The following is an 18,391-nucleotide window of genomic DNA, read 5'->3' on the forward strand; positions in this document are numbered from 1 at the left end:
GTCACAAGTCACAGAGGAACTCAGCTTTTCCTGGTAACTCCCCCACGGCTGCTATTAATGGGACTAAACACTGAGCCTGTCACTGGTCGCGTGATGAATGATAAATTTATTAATAAGATAATTACTGGGCATGGAGTCGGGAAGCCTCAAATGTGGCCTCAGAAACTTGCTAGCTGTGTGACCCTGGGCAAGTCACTTAACTCTGTTGACCTCTGTTTCCTCATCTGTAACATGATGTGCAGAAGAAAACTGAAAACCTGCTCCAGTACCCTTGCCAAGAAAACCCCAGATGGGGTCACCGAGAGTCGGACAGGACTGGAAACGGTTAAAAAAAAGTTCACACCTTCGTTTTGCCCCAAGAGGATGCTCAGGTGCTGGGTGACTGGTTTACAGTCGCGGCGTCAGGGCTTAAGTCAGGGACAGACTTCGGTCCACACAGCCCGCCCCGGAGCCGTGGCTCACCACGTGCCAGGCCGGGGATTAGCCGGGTGCGCGTAAGAGCGCTCAATAAAGAGCCTTACAAAGCCTGGGGTTGGGCCGCCCTGACCTCGGAGGAGCAGGCCGGGCCCCACCTCGCCCGGCCCCTCCCCGCAACCTCCTCCCGCTCCGCCACGAGGGCCGGCAAGATAACCCGGGCTGTGACGTCACCTCACACCGGCCCCGCCAGCGCCGCATCACGTGACAAAGCCCCAGCCTCCCTCAGCCTCAGCGGCGAGAGCTGCGGCTCGAGACCCCGCCTTCGCCTCCCGCCCCTTGCACTCCAGCTCTTGGATTGGTCGCTTCTGGCGCCTGTCAGCGTGGCCTCGCCGATTGGCTGAGGTGGGCGGACTAGGGGCCGGGCGGGTGCCGGGCCCAGTAGGAAGGGTGGGGACCCGGATGTCGGTGGTGGAGGCCTGTAGCCGAGCGGCTGCGAGGGTCTGGCAGGCCCATGGAGGAGGAGGACGGGGCTGCTGGGGTAGGCGGGGACCAGGGGGCGGGCTGCCTGCGGGGCTGGTGGGCGGGTACTCGGCACCCCCGGCCCTGGACCGGGCCCCTGCGGTCTGGGCGAGGATGAAGCTGCAGTTGGCTCTGGGGGCCCTGCTCAGAGAGTAGGGAGCCTGGGCAGCTGCCCAGGCCCCGGGGCGGGGCCTCCGGGCTAGTGGCCAGGGCGCTGAAGCCCCGGGGCCGAGGTGTGTGGGGTATGGGAGGGGGTGTTCCATCTGCAGTCAGGGTGCTGAAGTCCTGGGGGCCAGATGTGGGGGAGCCTCCCTCTATAGGGGTGAGGGTGCTGAAGTCCTGGGGGCCAGATGTGGGGGAGTCTCTCTCTATAGGGGTGAGGGTGCTGAAGTCCTGGGGGCCAGATGTGGGGGAGCCTCCCTCTACAGGGGTTAGGGTGCTGAAGTCCTGGGGACAAGATGTGGGGGAGCCTCCCTCTACAGGGGTGAGGGTGCTGAAGTCCTGGGGGCCAGATGTGGGGGAGTCTTCCTCTACAGGAGTGAGGGTGCTGAAGTCCTGGGGGCCAGATGTGGGGGAGTCTCTCTCTACAGGGGTGAGGGTGCTGAAGTCTGGGGGCCAGATGTGGGGGAATCTTCCTCTACAGGGATGAGGGTGCTGAAGTCTTGGGGGCCAGATGTGGGGGAGCCTCCCTCTACAGGGGTGAGGGTGCTGAAGTCCTGGGGGCCAGATGTGGGGGAGTCTCCCTCTATAGGGGTGAGGGTGCTGAAATCCTGGGGGCCAGATGTGGGGGGAGCCTCCCTCTACAGGGGTGAGGGTGCTGAAGTCCTGGGGGTCAGATGTGGGGGAGTCTCCCTCTATAAGGGTGAGGGTGCTGAAGTCCTGGGGGCCCAGGGGAACCTCCATCTGTAGGAATCAGGGTGCTAAAGTCCTGGGGGCCCAGATGTAGGAGAGGGGATGATTTAGGGAGTTTTCCAGGGCCTAGGTGTTTGGATCTTGATGTCCTGAGGGGCCCAGATATAGAGGAGTGGGGGAACTGGGAACCCTCAGTCTCTAGGGCTGGAGTGTTTAAAATCTGATGTTCAGTGTGTTGCAGAGATGAAAGAATGGATGAGTTAGATTCTCTTGGGCAAAGGTACTTGGATTCTTAGGGACGTACCAGATATGGGGGAGGAGGATCCTGAAAACTGAGATCGTTGTCAGGACCAAGGTATTGAGACTTTGAAGTTTTGGATATCCAGATATACGGGAGTAGGTGGGTCAAAGATCTTTGTTCTCTAGGGTTGAGGTGCCTGCACTTTTAGGTGATCAGAATAGGAGGATGATCACTTTCCAGGGCCAGAGTGTCTGGATTCTTTGTTGCTCAGATATGGGGGAATATGGATAAGTCAAAGGCTCCATTCATTAGGACCAAGGTATCTCAACCATTTAGGTTGGGGTTTCCAAATATCAGGCAAGTAGGTGAGTTAGGGAACTTTGTTCTCCAGGCCAAAGCAGCTGAACTGTGAAGTGAAGGGCTTGGTGCTCATATGCTTGGGGAATGGGAAAGCTTAGGGTCCTCATTCTTTCAGGACATGGTATGTAGGCCCTGCTATCCATACTTTGTGGATGCATGTGTTGTCAGATCCTGAGTGTCCTGGTCAAACCTATGCCAAGGTGTCTTGGAAGTAAAGCTTTAGGGATGCCCTGGAGTACTCAGACCTATGGCTAAATGTTACCAGAGACCGACCTGGTACGGGATCATAGGCTTTCAAGTTGGGAGGAATCTTAGAGATCATTTAGGAAGTCTGCCCTTTCATTTTTCAGATGGAGGTGTTGGGGATTTCTTTGGTCAGCACCACCAATCACACTTTTTAGTGGTTTGGCATATGAGGAACAAGTTAGCTTTCCTTTTCTCCTTCCCTGACCAATAGAGAATGGGTTCCTGTGGTTTATTGAGAGCAGGGTGTGGGTGTCATGGGACCCAGGGAGCACAGCTTATTCCAGGAATCCTGTGTATCCAGGCAGTGGGATTGTAGAATTGAGAGGCTCCTATCTACCAGCTTATGCCCACTCTGTGTTGGCTGGAGTGAGGGTCCCGACTGGGTGAAGCCTTCTACAGAGTACCTCAGTGAGAAAGCAGACATCTACACTTCCTTTCACTGCCCGCTCCCTGAGTCTGTTACTCCCTCTCGATTCTTTGTTACCCACAACAGGCTGGCTCACTTGAACAAGATGGATGACCTCAACCTGCACTACCGGTTCTTGAACTGGCGGCGGCGAATCAGAGAGATCCGAGAGGTTCGGGCTGTCCGCTACCAGGAGAGATTCAAACACATTTTGGTAGAGGGAGACACATTGAGGTGGGTGTGAGCAAGAGCTTCCATACCCTCCCCCTTGCCTGGGTTTTGGGAATGGAAAGGAAACAGGGAATGTCTGCTTTCAGAGGGGTCCCTGAAAGATCAATCTTGTTGGGTGGGACTCCAGTGTATCCTGCCCTTTACCTGTTCTTGATGGTTACTCTGGAGACTGGGTCCCTACCTGGTCTCAAAGGATAGGAAAGGGTCAATCCAGAATCAGGATGCTCTGTTGAAAAGGGGACCTCCCTCTTCTTGTTACTTGGTCGCAGGCAAATCCCACCTTATCTTTGAGTCTCCCTCTACCAGCATCTCAAGGGTTAGGGTGGATGAGGTTGTAGTGCTTTAGAGGCGAAGGGCTTCCTGATCTGGATGATTCTGTGTGTACCCGAAGACCTTGTTGGGTAGAACTCAGAGGTGTTCTGCCCCCTCCCCATGCCTTCCCTTCACCCTCTGCTCTTGTGTGTTTGTATGTGCTTTCTCTCTCTTTCCCTGCCTGAGTCCCTTCCGTGTCCCTTTTCCCAGCCCTGAGTTCTCTCCTAAAGTTGTCGCTGAAGGGGGAAGGAAATAGGGTTATTTAGCCTGGAGAAGAGAAGGCTGAGGAGAGGGGACTGAATAACCATCTTCAAATCAACGAAGGGCTTTGGTACAGAGGATAGAGACCAGCCGTTCTCCAGATCCACTGAGGACAGAGCCAGAGGAAAAGGGCTGAAGCTACAACATGAGGGATTGAGGTTAGACAGGGTTGTGAGATCCCAAATGGGCAACTAAGGGAGGCTTCAAATTCTGCTCCCCTGGAAACATGGAAGAAACCAGACCTCCTCTGATTTGAACTGGGTTAGATCCTGAATGGAGGAAAGGGGAGGGGCGGGATGGTCTTTAAAGTATCCTGTAGTATACATCACGGCATATATGATCCAGGACTGTGGGTTGATTTTTCTGTTCATTCCCCTTTCTTTGTGCCTTCCCCTTCAGGGGTAGATGTGCTAAACTCTCCTTCCCCAGAGAGCTGGGTCAGGTAACTAATGAGCATCCTCTTATTTTCCCTCCACAGTTATCATGGCAATTCCGGTGAAGTTGGCTGCTATGTGGCTCCCCGGCCCCTGACCAAGGACAGCAATTACTTTGAGGTGATGGGACAGTGGGTAGGGGTTGGTTGACCTTCAATGGACTCCTTTTACCAAGTTCCAGCCCTGGTCCTACTAGGCTATTGTTTCAGGTCACAGGCTGTTGTGGTCCCTAAATCTGAGAAGGTGACCTGGGCTCTTGCCATTTTTTCTCTTTTGACCCTCTGCTTCTCTCCCCCTCAGCCAAGCATATCATATCTTGACCTCCCTCTCCATCCATCTAATTTTTAGCCCATCTCCTGGCTCCCCTACATCTTATCTCAGTATCCCTCCCCAGTTCCTTCCTTGGCCCTTACAGCTTCCATTTCTCCTCGCCTAAGCTCCTGTTGAACCCCTGATGCTTTTACTCACCTCACATTTGGTTCTTCTAACTCTCGGGCATCCTTAGCACCTGCTGATTATATTCCTTTCCCCCTTAGGTGTCAATTGTGGACAGTGGGGTGCGGGGCACCATTGCTGTGGGGCTGGTCCCTCAGTACTACAGCCTGGACCACCAGCCTGGCTGGCTGCCTGACTCAGTTGCCTACCATGCTGATGATGGCAAGTGAGTAGATTGCTTGAGGTGTCAGACTGCTCTGCTAGGAGCAAGGGTAGTGGGAAATTTTGTGCTTTGGGAAGTTGGCTGAGGTGGGTGTGTCATCATCCCTAATACATTGTAGGATGAGACTTCTCTCTTAGACACTGAGAGGGATCACTAAAAAGGGGGAGGAGAGGAGATAGGATTTCTTCCCACTGGGAACTGCCAACATGAAGAGAAAGACAAGACACTGAAGGAAACCAAGATGAACATGGAAACTAGCGGCTGCTAGATCCAACCGTGCTGTGGCATGGGGAGAAGTTAGAGATAATAGACATAGGATGAGTCCGGGAAGGGCCCCTTGTTCCATGACTCAGCTGTTGCCTTTTTATTTATTTATCCATCTGTCTGTAGGCTGTATAGTGGCCGAGCCAAGGGCCGCCAGTTTGGGACGAAATGTAGCTCTGGGGACCGGATTGGCTGTGGCATCGAGCCCGTCTCTTTTGATGTGCAGACAGCTCAGATCTTCTTTACTAAGAATGGGAAGCGGGTGAGTGGGGGTCAATGCCCCTGTGGGGGGAGCTAGCCAGGGCTTGTAGGCTACCCAAAGTGGTGTGGACTGTAGGTGGAGCCAAGAGTCAGATTTTCCCGGTGACCCACAGAACAGCTTTGAGAAAATTATTTGGTCCTATAGCCAGTTACTTCATTAGTTCCACATCTGCACCCTGTCCTGAGCTGTGGGGTGAAATCAAGATGGAGGAGGAGGTGTGGTCTCAGCCATCAAAGAGCTCCCAGTGTGCTGAGAGAGAAAGATGTGTGTGGGACCCAGAGAGAGAAGGGCCAGGATGGCGCCCAGAGTGCTGGCCAGAACTGCATGGACAGAGTGTTTGTGTTTAGGGGTGGTGAGAAGTAGAGGCTCCTGAGGTCAGAGGGCATCCCAGAGGAGGGAGGGAGCAGAACGGGCAATGAAGGGTTACAAGGTACCCTTCTTGGACTTTTAGACTTGAAACACCCTTGTGGTTTCTACCCTCCCTTTCTATGCATTCCCTCTTTCTATGACATTTTGTCTTATTTTCCTTTACCTCCTTCACATTTTCCTCCCCTCAGTCATACCTTCAGAGAAAGGGACCAGATGGGCACAGATTGAGCTCTCAGTCTCTAGAGATTTCTTTCCTAAAGTCTTGGATTGCTTCATGGCCCCCAGGCCCTCTTCCAGCCCAGACCTTTTCCCACTGCGGGCTCAGATGTTGAGCCTGGGTTTTAGTCCCAGTTTACAGGTGGCCATCTCTGTTGTTAACTTTGGTAAAGACATTCAGCCTTTTTGTGCCTCATCCATAAAAGGCAGATGATGTGTTTCTGACCTGTCTTGTGGGGATGCTGAGATGTGTGTGGAGATGTAGTGTGTCATGCCAGGGGGTAGTGCTGGGCTTGAATGGCAACTGATGCTTACCGTGTAAATCCTTAAGCAACATAGAAACATGACTTATTAATACGACCTACAAAAGCAAGGCAGTATTTCCTGTTTCTTAAACCTTGTGGGGCTAATCTCGTCTCTTGCAGGTGGGCTCTACCATTATGCCTGTGTCCCCAGATGGGCTCTTCCCTGCAGTGGGCATGCATTCCCTGGGTGAAGAAGTGCGGTTACACCTGAATGCTGAGCTGGGCAGTGAGGAAGATGACAGTGTGATGATGGTGGATAGCTATGAGGATGAGTGGGGACGGTTGCATGATGTCAAAGTATGTGGAACGGTGAGTTGGGGGCTGCTTGTGGGGATAGGGTGTGGAGTGGTGGAGTTGGGAAGGTAGGCAAGACTTGAGGAGACCGCCACAGTGTAGTTGCCCAGTTGTGTCTTTTATACTCTTCCCTATTAAGTCCTTTTTTGTATCAGCCCTGGCCCTTGCTGTATGTCAGGTAGATGTGAATGAATGTCCCTAGCCTGAAAGATCAAGAAAGATCTCTCTACTTGGGGTATTGGCAGAAGAACTTAGGATCTTTGGATGATAAGGAGATTAATGTCAAATCACTCCATGTTTCAAGGTCTGATGCACTAAACTGAATTGTCTGCCTCCTTCTGAATACATATGCTACTTAATTTGGGAGCAGGGTGATTATAGTCACTTGGTTTAATTCTTTGGCCCCTGAAATTAGCACCATTTCTTTGTGTGTGTTTTCCGTGGTGCCTTCAGCATCAGGGTACCCCAGGTCCGCCATATCCTGTCCGTGCTTAGAGGAGCATTTTTTTTTTTTTGCATGGGAGTGAGGAGTCTTATTTAGAGGCAGAACACCTGGATCCCATTTTGTTTAATGATTTAATACTGCTGATTCTGGCTCTCCCTACTTAGTTCTGTGAGACTGTTCTAATCATCATTCCATAGACACAAAAATTCAGAGTGCTTTAAGATAATTTTGCATGGTTTATATACCATTCTTCCTTCTCCAGGCAGACAGAATTATTTTGGCTACTCTCAGGACTTCAGACCACCCTATTAAACACGTGGACTCTTGGAAATTAGTAAATTTTTTCTTCCTATCTAGCTGCAATCCTTCTTGAAGTGATGAGAATAAACAGGGTTCCAGGTCCTAGGGTGGCTGCTCAGGACTCCCAGGGTGGCTTGTCCACTCCTTGACCCTAGGTGGGTGGGTGTGACCTTCCACACACTCTGGCCTCACCAGAAACCCCCTCAGAAACCACGATGTTCTCAGGATAATGTTCTGTGACTAAAAGCACAATAGTAGCGAGGTGGCACGTCCAGTGTAAGAAAGGACTTCTAAGTGGGTTGGGCCTAGGACAGATGAGGAGGGGGGATGCCACCCATCCAGTATTGGGGTTTGAGGACCGGAGGTTCTGAGCTGCCTTCTAAGGTACCCACTCCTTTGACCTTCTTCTTCTTCCTTTCTTTCCTCCCCCTCCCACCATCATTTTAACAACATCTGCAAAACTGAACTTGGTACAAAGCCCAGGAGATACTCTAGTTTTCAAGTTTGCATCTCTGACCTTTCCTTAGGGAGTTTTTTCTTGGCATCCTCTTGCTGCCCTCTCCTGCCTGGACCTGTCCTTGCTCCCCTCCCAAAACACTCCAACTCCTCCCAACCAATCCTTTCTAATTGATGGAAGATCCTGTCCACATTTATAAATAGCCTTCCCTCCATCCTGCCTCCGCCTCCTCCCCTTCCCCGTTCCCCTCCCCAACACCCCTGCGGGCTCAGGAACGCTTTCCTTCTGTTTAGGGCTGTTGAGCTTGGCTCTCATCTCCTATTCCCACCCTTTCTTTGGGAACAGCAGTGCAGAAATCCTATTCCTGAGTAATTTTTGTCTCTCTGGCAGTCACTGATGCCTAAGGCATCCCTCCCTAGTGCCTTGGGCCACTATAGTCTTCTCAACTGTCTTGTTTCTTGAATTGAGGAGACTTCATTGCCCTTTTTTATTTTCTCCCTAGTCCCCAATAAGATCATTTTTTTCCTTTCAACTTCTACCACAGCTTTATCACCTAACTGTAAAGGGTTGTTAGTGTGTAAGGGCGTGTCAGGAGTCATCTTGGCAATATTCTTGCCTCTTGTTTCTAAGGCCTTCAGAAAAAGAAAACACCATCATTAGTGTGCCTGGCCGTCCTTATAACCTTAGCTCTAGAAGAAAGGCTCTTTGAGGCCTTGTTACTGCTTGCTCTTGGTAGAGATTGAGAAAAGGTAGCACCTTTCCTCCATCAAATATCCTTTTAGAGCAAAGGTTCTTAACTGAGGTCCATGGATCCCCAGTGGGTACATGGAGAGAGTTCAGGGTGTCCTTGAATTTGTTTTTAAAAATTACTTCAGTGTAATTGGTTTCCTTTGTAATCCAATGGATTTTATTATGCCTTTAAAAACATGATTCTGAGAAGGGGTCCAGCCCTTGGAAGAGAAACCCCTATGATTGAAATCATGGAATAGGAAGGGAGGTTGGAGCCTGGGAGAAGGTGTGACTTGGCCAGAGCTCTGTAGAGCAGGGAGATGGCAGGGCCAGGAAGAGCCTTCAGCCCCCGATTCTCCTGGTACCTGCAATGTTAACATTTCAGTTCCACAGACATTGTGTGTCTAGAGCGCTGCTGGACTGTTGCTACAGTCTCAGGCTTCTGCTCGGCCTCTATTTTCTCTTCCTCGTCAGATAAAGCCTGAATCCCTTAGCTGGCATCTCTTCCAGCCCCTGCCCTGCTCCTTTTAGCACCTGAGTTCACCTGAGTGCTCTGCATTCTCTCTTACCTCCAGCTCTTTTGGGGGGGCTCCTCCCAGAAGGATCTGAAACATTCCTCCGTCTCTTTTCCCCTGCCTGGTGTTCTTTTAATAATCCTTCAATTGATGGGTACCCACTTTGTTGTTTCCAATTCTTTGCTCCCACAACGAGTGTTGCTATGAATATTTTGGCATATAATGATCATTCCTTTCTGTCTTGGAGAAGTAGTAAGTCTGTTGGGTCAAAGGGAATGGTTGGACAATTTAGTCTCTTTTCTTGTCCAATTCTAAATTGCAGTCTGGACGAGTTCCATGAACAGTATTAGTGCACACATTAGCCCTTCAACCCCTCCATCACCATTCCATTTTTTGTCCTCTTTACCAAATCTCGTGGTGAGAGCTTAACCCTTGGAGTTGGTTTAAAGTGCCTCTCTCTTACTGCTTGTGATTTGACCCCGTCTTCATCTGGTCCTGTACAGGCTGAATTCTTCCTTTGAAAGCTGTTTGTTCATGTCTTGCTTAGTCAGTGATTCTTGCTCCCTGAGGTGGGTTTCAGTTTTCCCTCCTACAAAACCATGGCCCTAAGCTCTAACTTTGTCTGAGAACTGCTGCTTTAAGTGGTAGGGAAAGCAGACACACCTGCCTCCTTCTTGCCTCCAGGCCTGGTGCAATGAGGTAATGCATGGGGAGGGGAGAGCAACTGGGGAGATTAGGCTCATTTCACTCATTTCACACCGTTTGAAGCTCCTTTTGGCAACTCCTTAACGACAAGGCAACAGCTTCCATATACAAAGTGTGAGCACCGGCCCCACCCTGGGCTTGTGGGGTGTGGGGAGGGGTCCTCCCTGGAGACCCAGCCCAAGGGGAAACCATGTCGAAGCCTGACCTGCCTAGCGGAAAGCATGTGCATGGTTTCTGTGCAGCTGTTTGTGGGGCCCCTGGGGCACCGAGCCTTTACTTGCTCCTGTCATGGGGGATTAGGGTCTGGGCTGGCAAGTGAGGAAGGCGGGTGCCAATAAGGGAATGGAGGCTGGGCAGGTGGTGATGGATTAAGAGGCAGTGGAGTGGGGAAGGAAGCAGGGTTCAGAAGGTTCTTCTCAGCTCTGTTGCCCGTTTGCTCTGTAGCATCGGGTCCATTGCTTATCCTTTCTGGGCCTCAGGGGCTTTCTTAGAAAAAGATTGCTAAACAGGTCCCAAGCCTCCTGCAGTGGAGGTCTTAGCGGGATAGAGCCCAAAGGAGAGGATTTTCTTTTTGGCTTACTAGGACTGAGCAAATAGCTTTCTGGACAGTGGGATAAATTTGGGGTTACACAGGAATAGCTAGCAATCAGTGGTTGGGGAGCCCCGTAGGTGGGAGATGATGATGGGCAGGAGTAAGATCCACTCTGAGCAGCTTTGATGGACATACAGGGGTAGGGATGCTCCTGGGGGATTGACATCTCTGATTCTGGGCAGTACATTGCAGTGACTGCTGAGACAGCCCCCTTGAAGGAAAATATGGTTGTGTGGGTTGGTTTTGCTGAATTGTTTTTTTTCTTCTTTTTTATTCTTTGTTACAAAGGATAGGTTTTTTGGGAAGAGCAGAATGGAGGAATATATTGGAAAGTGGAGAATGATATAAAAACAAAAGTAAATTAATGAAATTAAAGTGTACCCATCTCAATACATTATAAACGCTAGCTGCTCAGTGTTTGTTGGATTGAATTCAGTTCGGTTCAACAAAGGTCACTGAGGTCCTTGAAGAAGCAGACCAGGGGTACCCAGAAGCAATGGAGATATGCTTGGTGGGCAAAAGGAGGCTGCGGTATCAACCCACCAACATTTACTAGGCACCAGTTGGGAATAACTAACAGCTAACAAAAGGGAATGGGCTCTGCCCTCAGAGACCCTCCACCCTTCTGAGGTTTGGGGGACATGAAATAACGGTACATGTAAATGTAAATGCATACACAGTAAATGCAAGGTGTGACTTTAGTAAGGAGATCAGGAAAGTTCTCCTGGAGGAGGTAGCCTGTGAGCTGAGGCCCAGAGGCGAAGGGGAGGAGGCCATGCTTCTCCGGCCTGGCAGGTGGCCTGTGATGGATGAGAACCATGCTGGGCAGCTTGACTGCAGCTTGGTATAGGTGAAGAAGAAGACCGTGCAGTGTGCTGCTGACAGGGTATTCAACGGATGAGCGCGTGTTTTATTCCAGGTTACGACAGAGTCATGAGGCTTATTGAGCAAGGAAGTGACAGGATAAAACCAGTGTATTAGGACAATTACTTTCGCAGCCGTGTGTTTAGAGAGGGGAGAGAGACCTTTAGGAGGCTCTTGGGGCCATCGGAGAAGTGGGAAGTGGCTAAGAGCTGAGGCTGTGCTCATGGAAAGGAAGCAGTGTGGATCACCAGAGGTCATGTTCGCATTCGGCAGAAAGGGCAACGTTAAGACTTTGTACATCTGGAAGAGGAGTTGGCTTAGTCGTGTAGCGAGAGAGAAGGATAACTAATGAATGCAAAAGCATTTATTAAGTGATTACTACATACCATGCTGTGCTAAGCTTTGGGGATACATGTACAAAATCAAAATGATCCCTGTCCTCCAGGAGTTTTCATTTTAATAGAAGGAGACAGCATGTAGGGGAGCAGCGGCCAGGGACCGTGGTGTTTTGGTCTGGGTATCAGAGGGATGGCGTGTGAAGACCTAGGGGAGTTGATGGACACACCCTCTCCAGAAGCAACAGTGATGTTGGTTTGATTATAGCTGCTAGAACAAGAGATGACAAGGGCTGGGGGAGGGAGCCATCCTGCTTGAGCAGACTTCTGGCACTGCCTCGCAGTGACCCAGGCCAGCAGTAGTGGCTGGATAGGTGTTGGCCAAGGCCAGGGAGCATATGGGCGGTTCAGATCCTATGCTCCTTACCACACAAGAGGAAGCCAGAGGAAGGACTGTGGGCTGGTCAATAACTTTTCTGTGGAGGATGTTATCCAAGAAGCAACTTGGACAAAAATCACACAGGATGACGAGGCACAGGTGGGTCACAGTGAAACCGGTGAAGTAGGGTAGCGTAAGTGTCAAATTGAGTTGAAGCCATTCATTGTCTCTAGGGACCCATGAAGGCGGAAGGAATCTGATGAGAGAGAGAGACAGAGACAGAGAAAGGAGAGGAGAGAGAGAAAAAAGAGCACAGAGAGAGGCAGTGTATTACAGTCATCTTTGTTTGTCTAGCCTCCAGGAAGGTAGGAACAGTATTTCTCTCCATGCCTAGCATAGTGCTCTGTAAATAGCTTCTGTCTTCTCTCAGTTTCTAGGTATTGCACAGGGCAGGAGGAAAGGTATAATCAGAAGAGAATCCTACCATCACAGTGGTGCTCCTTCCTAAGGAGATCCAAGGATTAGAACAGAAGGGTTAGGCTTTCTTATGCTCCTCCATTCCTCACCTTCCCCTCCCCACACACAGGTGCACACTTTTCCTCATCTAGCTGACCTGGTTGAAGGGAGATAGATTTTAGAGTGCTGAGAAGAAGTTGGTGGTCCTTCCTAGAGGGGAAAAGCTGAAGGTACAGGACAAAGAGTTATGTAGTGGAAGAGATGCCTGTTGAGGTTTCCCAGCACTTGGGAGGGCTTTGTGGTTCAGCATTTGCAGAGCACTCATCTCTCCTGTATCATTACATTCCAGAGGCATCTAGAGACCTTTTGGTTTCCCCCATTTCCTGGCTTATGGGATTTCCGTAGCTCTTCTAGTCTGTAAAGCCTCATGTTCCTTGGACAATGCTACAGCAGCTGCCCTCCCTAGGGCTGGGGCAGAGGGAATTTGGAGGCGTGTTTTTCTCAGGGATCAGGGTCTGAACTAAATGTCTCTTGGCTCTGGGACTGGGGAACGTGTTTCTCACATTAGGGCCAATTGGATGGTGTGGGTTGAGGGTGGCTGCAACATTGGGAGGAAATGGTAGGCTGGGGGCTGCTCTTGAGAGAAATAGCTGGTCACTCTCAGTACTGCTCTTCCTTCTCTTCTCCTGACTCCTTCGCTTGCGGGCCCCATGGAGCCCAGAGGAAGGGGATACTGAGCCTAGTCTGATGGGGAAGAAGAGGCCCTACGTGAGACAGAGGTAGAGAAAGACGGCCAGGTGAATGTGACACAGGCCCTTCGTCCTGAGGAGACAGAATAAAGAAAGGATTTGAGCTAGGGGAAGGCCCTCAGAGTATAGAAGAGTAAAGCATAGCGGGGAAGGAAGAAGGAAGGTCTGGGGTGAGGAGCAAATCTGTTCTAATGGAATAGGAGCTGAACTGGGAGTCTGCATGGAAGAGTCCTGTGAGACAGGAGGTCACAAGAGCTAGGAGGGTTGGTGATGTTCCTGGGAACTTTTTTTTTTTTGAGGGGAGGTGGCTCTTAGGGGGCAGTTCTGGCTAATTAAAAAGGGATTAAGGAATCTCAGGTGATATTGGAAGAAGAGGATGAGTCATAGTCCTCTGTTACCATGGCAGCTGATAAATAAACACACCCAAGATAGGGGGGAGTGTCCCATCATGCCCGAGGAGTGCTGAGTAGCCCCAAGAATGCACAAGGCATCTCCCCTCTCCTGCTTCCCTTAGCAACTTGAAGCAGAGATGGAGGCTAGGAAGAGGAGTTTTGATTCTAAATTTGAAGGTGAAATGAGGGAAGGGACCCCTGAACCAAGATGAGGATGCCAGAAGCCCTAGCCTCACATCTTGGCTTTGACCTCTCTTCTGCCTTAAATTTGAGTGGGACCGGGAGTCCCAGGGCCTAGATTCCCTTGGCTTCTCCCTGACCCAACCGCAAACAGCCCCATTCACTGCCAAGTAGAACAAGACCCTGAGAAATTGTGTCAAGCACAGCCCAGACGGGGTCGGCTCCTAACCTTCTTCCTCCAACATTTGGAGCTGCCTGCTGGCCTCCCCCATTGCCTTCCCCATTCTGGCCCTCATGGGCCAGATCAGCATCATACTTAAATTGCCCCAAGTGCATTGCCTGGTTTCCCGTACAACTTGCCTGTATCTCTCTTCCCTACACTTTAAGGCTTCTCAGGATGACCATTCTCAGACATTCCAGGCTGGCTACCCCTTGGTGCCAATTCCTCTGGGCAGCTCAGCTATCAACCTGGTTTTCTGCGCTGTTCCTCACTCTTACCCTGTAAGCCAAGGGAAATGCTGACCAGCCCCAAGGGGACTGTAGCTCAGAGAGCAAGCTGGGAACAGCAGGGAGGAAGTGTTTTCAATCCTGGGCTGCTATGACATGTTAGCCTCATCTAGTGTCCCGTCTCTCACATCTGCTCAAAGACATCCAGGCAGATTGGACCTCTAGGAGCCCACCCTGCCCTCAGAGTACTCAGGTTGTCCTGGCACTGGCCTCTGGGAAGTTTGGGGCAGGTTTTAGCATCAGCCACTCTGCCATCACCTGCTTTCCTCCACAGCTACTGGAGTATGTGGGGAAGGGCAAGAGCATCATTGATGTGGGGCTGGCCCAAGCCCGCCACCCGCTCAGCACTAGAAGTCACTACTTTGAGGTGGAGATCGTAGACCCTGGGGAAAAGTGCTACATTGCCTTGGGGCTGGCAAGAAAGGTGAGGGGGAGATGTGCAGTGGAGAGGGAGGGTCCAGGTGGGTCTGGCTGCCCCTGTGGCTGCGGGAGGGAAGGATGTGGGGGGTGCAGAGACAGAGCTGTAGGCTGGATTTACCAGAGAAGATGGAAGAAGTTACATTTACACACACGTGCACATGCATACAGACACCTGTGTATGCCTACATGTACAGAGCTGCAGGAACAAGGACTTGGCGCCCATAGATTACCAGCCCTTCTGCTTGGGTCTTTTGGCATTTCAGCGCCCTGGCAGTTCCCCTAACGCTCACTCTTACCCTGGGAAGTTTTGGCCGGGGGTGGGGGAATGGGGGGTGATTGTCCATTGGCATTTTTCATAAGATTCAGAAGAAGTGGGTGGGGAAAGCTTGGGGAGGGCCTTTCCCCTTTCCCAGTACCCCAGACCTCTCTCTTCCTGCCTTGGCCAGGATTATCCCAAGAATAGGCATCCTGGCTGGAGTAGAGGTTCCGTGGCATATCATGCAGGTAATTGGAGGGGCCTGGGTCTTTGGGTTGGGGGTGAGGGCGTTTTCCTCCCTCCCTTGGTCTACCTTGGAGGAAGCCGGGTGGTTGGGAATGATGTAGGGACGTGATATCATGGAGGGAAACCCTTCTGTTTCTGTGTGTGGACCCCCTGCCCCACCTTTGTGCTTTACGTATTCTGCCTTATTTCTGTTCCGACTCTGAGCACTTGGGTATTTTTCCTCCCAGCCCTGGGAGCAAGACAGGGGCGGGGGGACCTGGGGCCAGGCTCTGGGACATTCCAGGGCTCTGAGTTGGCTTTCTCCCCACCCCACCCCTGCAGATTCCTCCTTTTTTTTTTCCCTTTTTTCCTTGTGTTTTGTTCCCTTTGAGCACTTTTTAAAAAACTTAATTTTTCTTTTTAAAGTTTTCTTTTTTGGTATTACAAACCTGACGTAATCAACTTTTCCTTATACTAAAGAACAGAAAATGAGGATTCTATGTGACCCCATGAATCCCTGGTTTTTTCTTAAAGTACGTGTTCTATTTCACACGGTAGTCCCAGCACTGCCTTGCTTGTCTGGGTCCACAGCTACGCCTTGCATGCCCTGCTGTGTCTTTTTGAAAGTTTCCTTTGGAGTCCCTTTGACTGGTTGCATTCTCCCTGCCTGTCTCTTCTTCACTGCTGGCTTTGGGGCATCTGTCCCTCGTGCCATTTCCCTGGGGGTCTTGATTTTCCAATCACTCAGATGACCCGTCTGGTATAGATTTGAAGCTGGAAATTCTGGGTTTCAGGTCCCTATTTGACCACTGACAAGCTGTGTGGCTCTGAGCAAATGACTTTCTCTGAACCCATGTCCTCATTGCTAGAAAGAGGACCATAAAGCTTGCATGCCTCATACAATGTCTGTGTAATCTCTTCATAAACTCTTTAAAGTAACAGCTAAGCTTTGGCCTGCCTCCCCACAAATGTGTCTGTTTCTCTCCCTCCCTCCATCCTCTCTCCCCAGATGATGGGAAGATCTTCCACGGCAGTGGTGTCGGGGACCCTTTTGGGCCACGCTGTTATAAAGGAGACATCATGGGCTGTGGGATCATGTTTCCCCGAGACTACATTCTGGATAGTGAAGGTGAGCAGGCAGCGGGGAGGGGAGACTGCAGAGCAGCTGGGGAAGGGGGAGAGCACAGCTCACACTCCTTGTTCTCTTAGGAGACAGTGATGACAGTTGTGACACGGTGATCCTGTCTCCCACTCCTCGAGCTGTCCGAAATGTAATGTACCTGCATCAGGAGGGGGAAGAAGAGGAGGAGGAGGAGGAGGAGGAGGAAGAAGAGGAAGAAGATGGGGAAGAGATGGAGCAAGAGCATGAGGGCAAAAAGGTGGTGGTAAGTGAGGGAGGCGATGGGAGGGCCTTTACTAGAAGTGGGGCTGTGGCCGGGGAGGGCTTGGAGGGAGCAGCAGGAGAGTGGCCCCAGCACGCCCTCTTGTGGCCGCTCCATAGTCCCGGCTCTCTGCTCAGAACAACCCTGTGGGGGTGGGAAGGCTCCCTCAGAGCTGGCCATCTCGGTGCCCTCGGCCTCGGCAGAGAATTCTTCATGTTCCCACAGGTGTTCTTCACCCGAAATGGCAAGATCATTGGCAAAAAGGATGCTCTCGTGCCCCCTGGAGGCTTCTTCCCCACCATTGGGATGCTGAGCAGCGGGGAAAAGGTCAAAGTAGACCTGCACCCTCTGAGCGGCTAGGGCTCCTGAGGGCACCCCCTGCTTTCTCCTTCCCAGGACCATACACCCCGTCCATGGCCTCTCCTTCCTGCCTTCTTCCTTCCCCTGGCCCCTGCCCTCCTCTTCCAGGGTTCGAGGAGGGCTCTACTCTTGTCTCTTGCCCTGGCTCGGCTGAGCACCAGCTTGAGTGCCTGCTGGGCCAGGCGGTTCTCCAGCATCTGCCTCTCTGGTCCTGGTGTCACCTTCATCATCATTCCTTAGGGCCAAGGCCCCAATACAACAGGGATGTATCAATGGGGCTGTGCTGCCCTTGGTTTTTTTTACCAGTGGCTCTAAGGCCCTCTCCCTTCCCAGGCCTCTGGCTCCTGGGTCAAAAAAGGATGAGTCCTCAGTTGCTGACTGAATAGGGCCAGGTTTGTGCCCAAGTATAAGTCTGCAATATTCTTCCCTCAACCCCAAGCCTGAGACCAGGGCTGGACACTGCTTGGAGCACCTAGAAGGCTTTAAAATGCCAGCTTTGCTCGAGTCTGGGGCAGTTCTCAGAGGTGGGACTGGAGGACAAGACCACCCCAGTCGGTCTTGCCCAAGGATCTCTCTGCTTCCTTCCATCTCTCTGTCTACTGAATATCTGTGATATTTGCTGCTTTGGTCTGTCCCTCCTCCCACCCCTGCTGGCAGGGCTTGGGGTGAGGCTTTTTGCTTGTACTGACCATTGCCCCAAGCAGTCTAGGGACAGTCTCCGTTCCTTCTTCTGAGGTCTGGAAGACGCTCTCACATTGTACCGTTGACCCATGGAGAAACTCCTGCATTTCTCCAGCCCCACCAAACAGTTCGGTGCCAAGTGTGTGGGGAAGATGCGGCTCCTTTAGCTCGTTCCGGAGATTCCCTTGCTTCCTGGATGCCACCCTACTTAGCTTTCTCAGCCCAGTCTTCCCCCTGCCTTGCCCAGAACAGGTGGGGGAGTGCCGTGAGCCCAGAGCCCTATGACTGGACTTCCTGCGGTGCGGCTGCTCTCGGCCCTCCCTTCCTTCCCGTGTCACCCTCCCACTTCTCTTGGGGGAGTGGGGTGTCTGCTTGCTGCTTGTTCAAGTTGCCTGGTTTGCGTCAGTGTTTGGTTCTGGTTCTTATGCTCTCTCCCCTACTCCCGCTCTGGGCTCTCACATTCCCCCTTCCCCTCTCCGTGACAGGGGACAGGAGCTCCTTGCCCTGGTTGGCACAGAAGGAATGGGGCCTCTAGGGGAAGGGAGGGGCTGAGCTGCTGTGCTGCTGGGGGACCTAGAACCTCTGGCCTCCCCCCACCCCACCTTCCCTGCACTATGATGTATGAAATGTATGTACAGACCAGAGATGTTTATACGGCCAATAAAGATGGAGTTTCCATATTTATCAATATGGCTGGGATGCCCATATCCTTGGCAGAAGAAGTTGGCGTTGCAGTGTAGGATGGGACAGGGACCTAACAGCTCTCGATAACTGAGGGTGGCCTTGGGGACACGGGGAATACAGTTGTGCACAGG

At 51.6% G+C, this 18,391-nt stretch overlaps 1 protein-coding gene across 2 annotated transcripts; it reads left to right on the forward strand.

Annotated features, from left to right (window-relative positions):
• The first annotated feature begins 832 nt into the window (after positions 1-832).
• Positions 833-18,260, forward strand: SPRYD3 (SPRY domain containing 3). 2 transcript variants are annotated; one of them, XM_036758608.1, is made up of 11 exons: positions 833-955; positions 3,129-3,275; positions 4,324-4,399; positions 4,816-4,940; positions 5,328-5,463; positions 6,474-6,662; positions 14,527-14,676; positions 15,119-15,176; positions 16,163-16,282; positions 16,363-16,538; positions 16,761-18,260. In XM_036758608.1, the coding sequence occupies exons 2-11, from the start codon at positions 3,148-3,150 to the stop codon at positions 16,893-16,895; spliced, it is 1,293 nt and encodes a 430-aa protein (XP_036614503.1). In that variant the 5' UTR covers positions 833-955; positions 3,129-3,147; the 3' UTR covers positions 16,896-18,260. The 2 variants fall into 2 exon arrangements, with proteins under 2 accessions (XP_036614503.1, XP_036614504.1); XM_036758609.1 differs by lacking the exon at positions 833-955 and adding an exon at positions 1,079-1,169.
• The last annotated feature ends 131 nt before the right edge of the window (positions 18,261-18,391 follow it).

The sequence above is a fragment of the Trichosurus vulpecula genome, chromosome 5 (genome assembly GCF_011100635.1).
Source record: "Trichosurus vulpecula isolate mTriVul1 chromosome 5, mTriVul1.pri, whole genome shotgun sequence".
NCBI lineage: Eukaryota > Metazoa > Chordata > Mammalia > Diprotodontia > Phalangeridae > Trichosurus > Trichosurus vulpecula.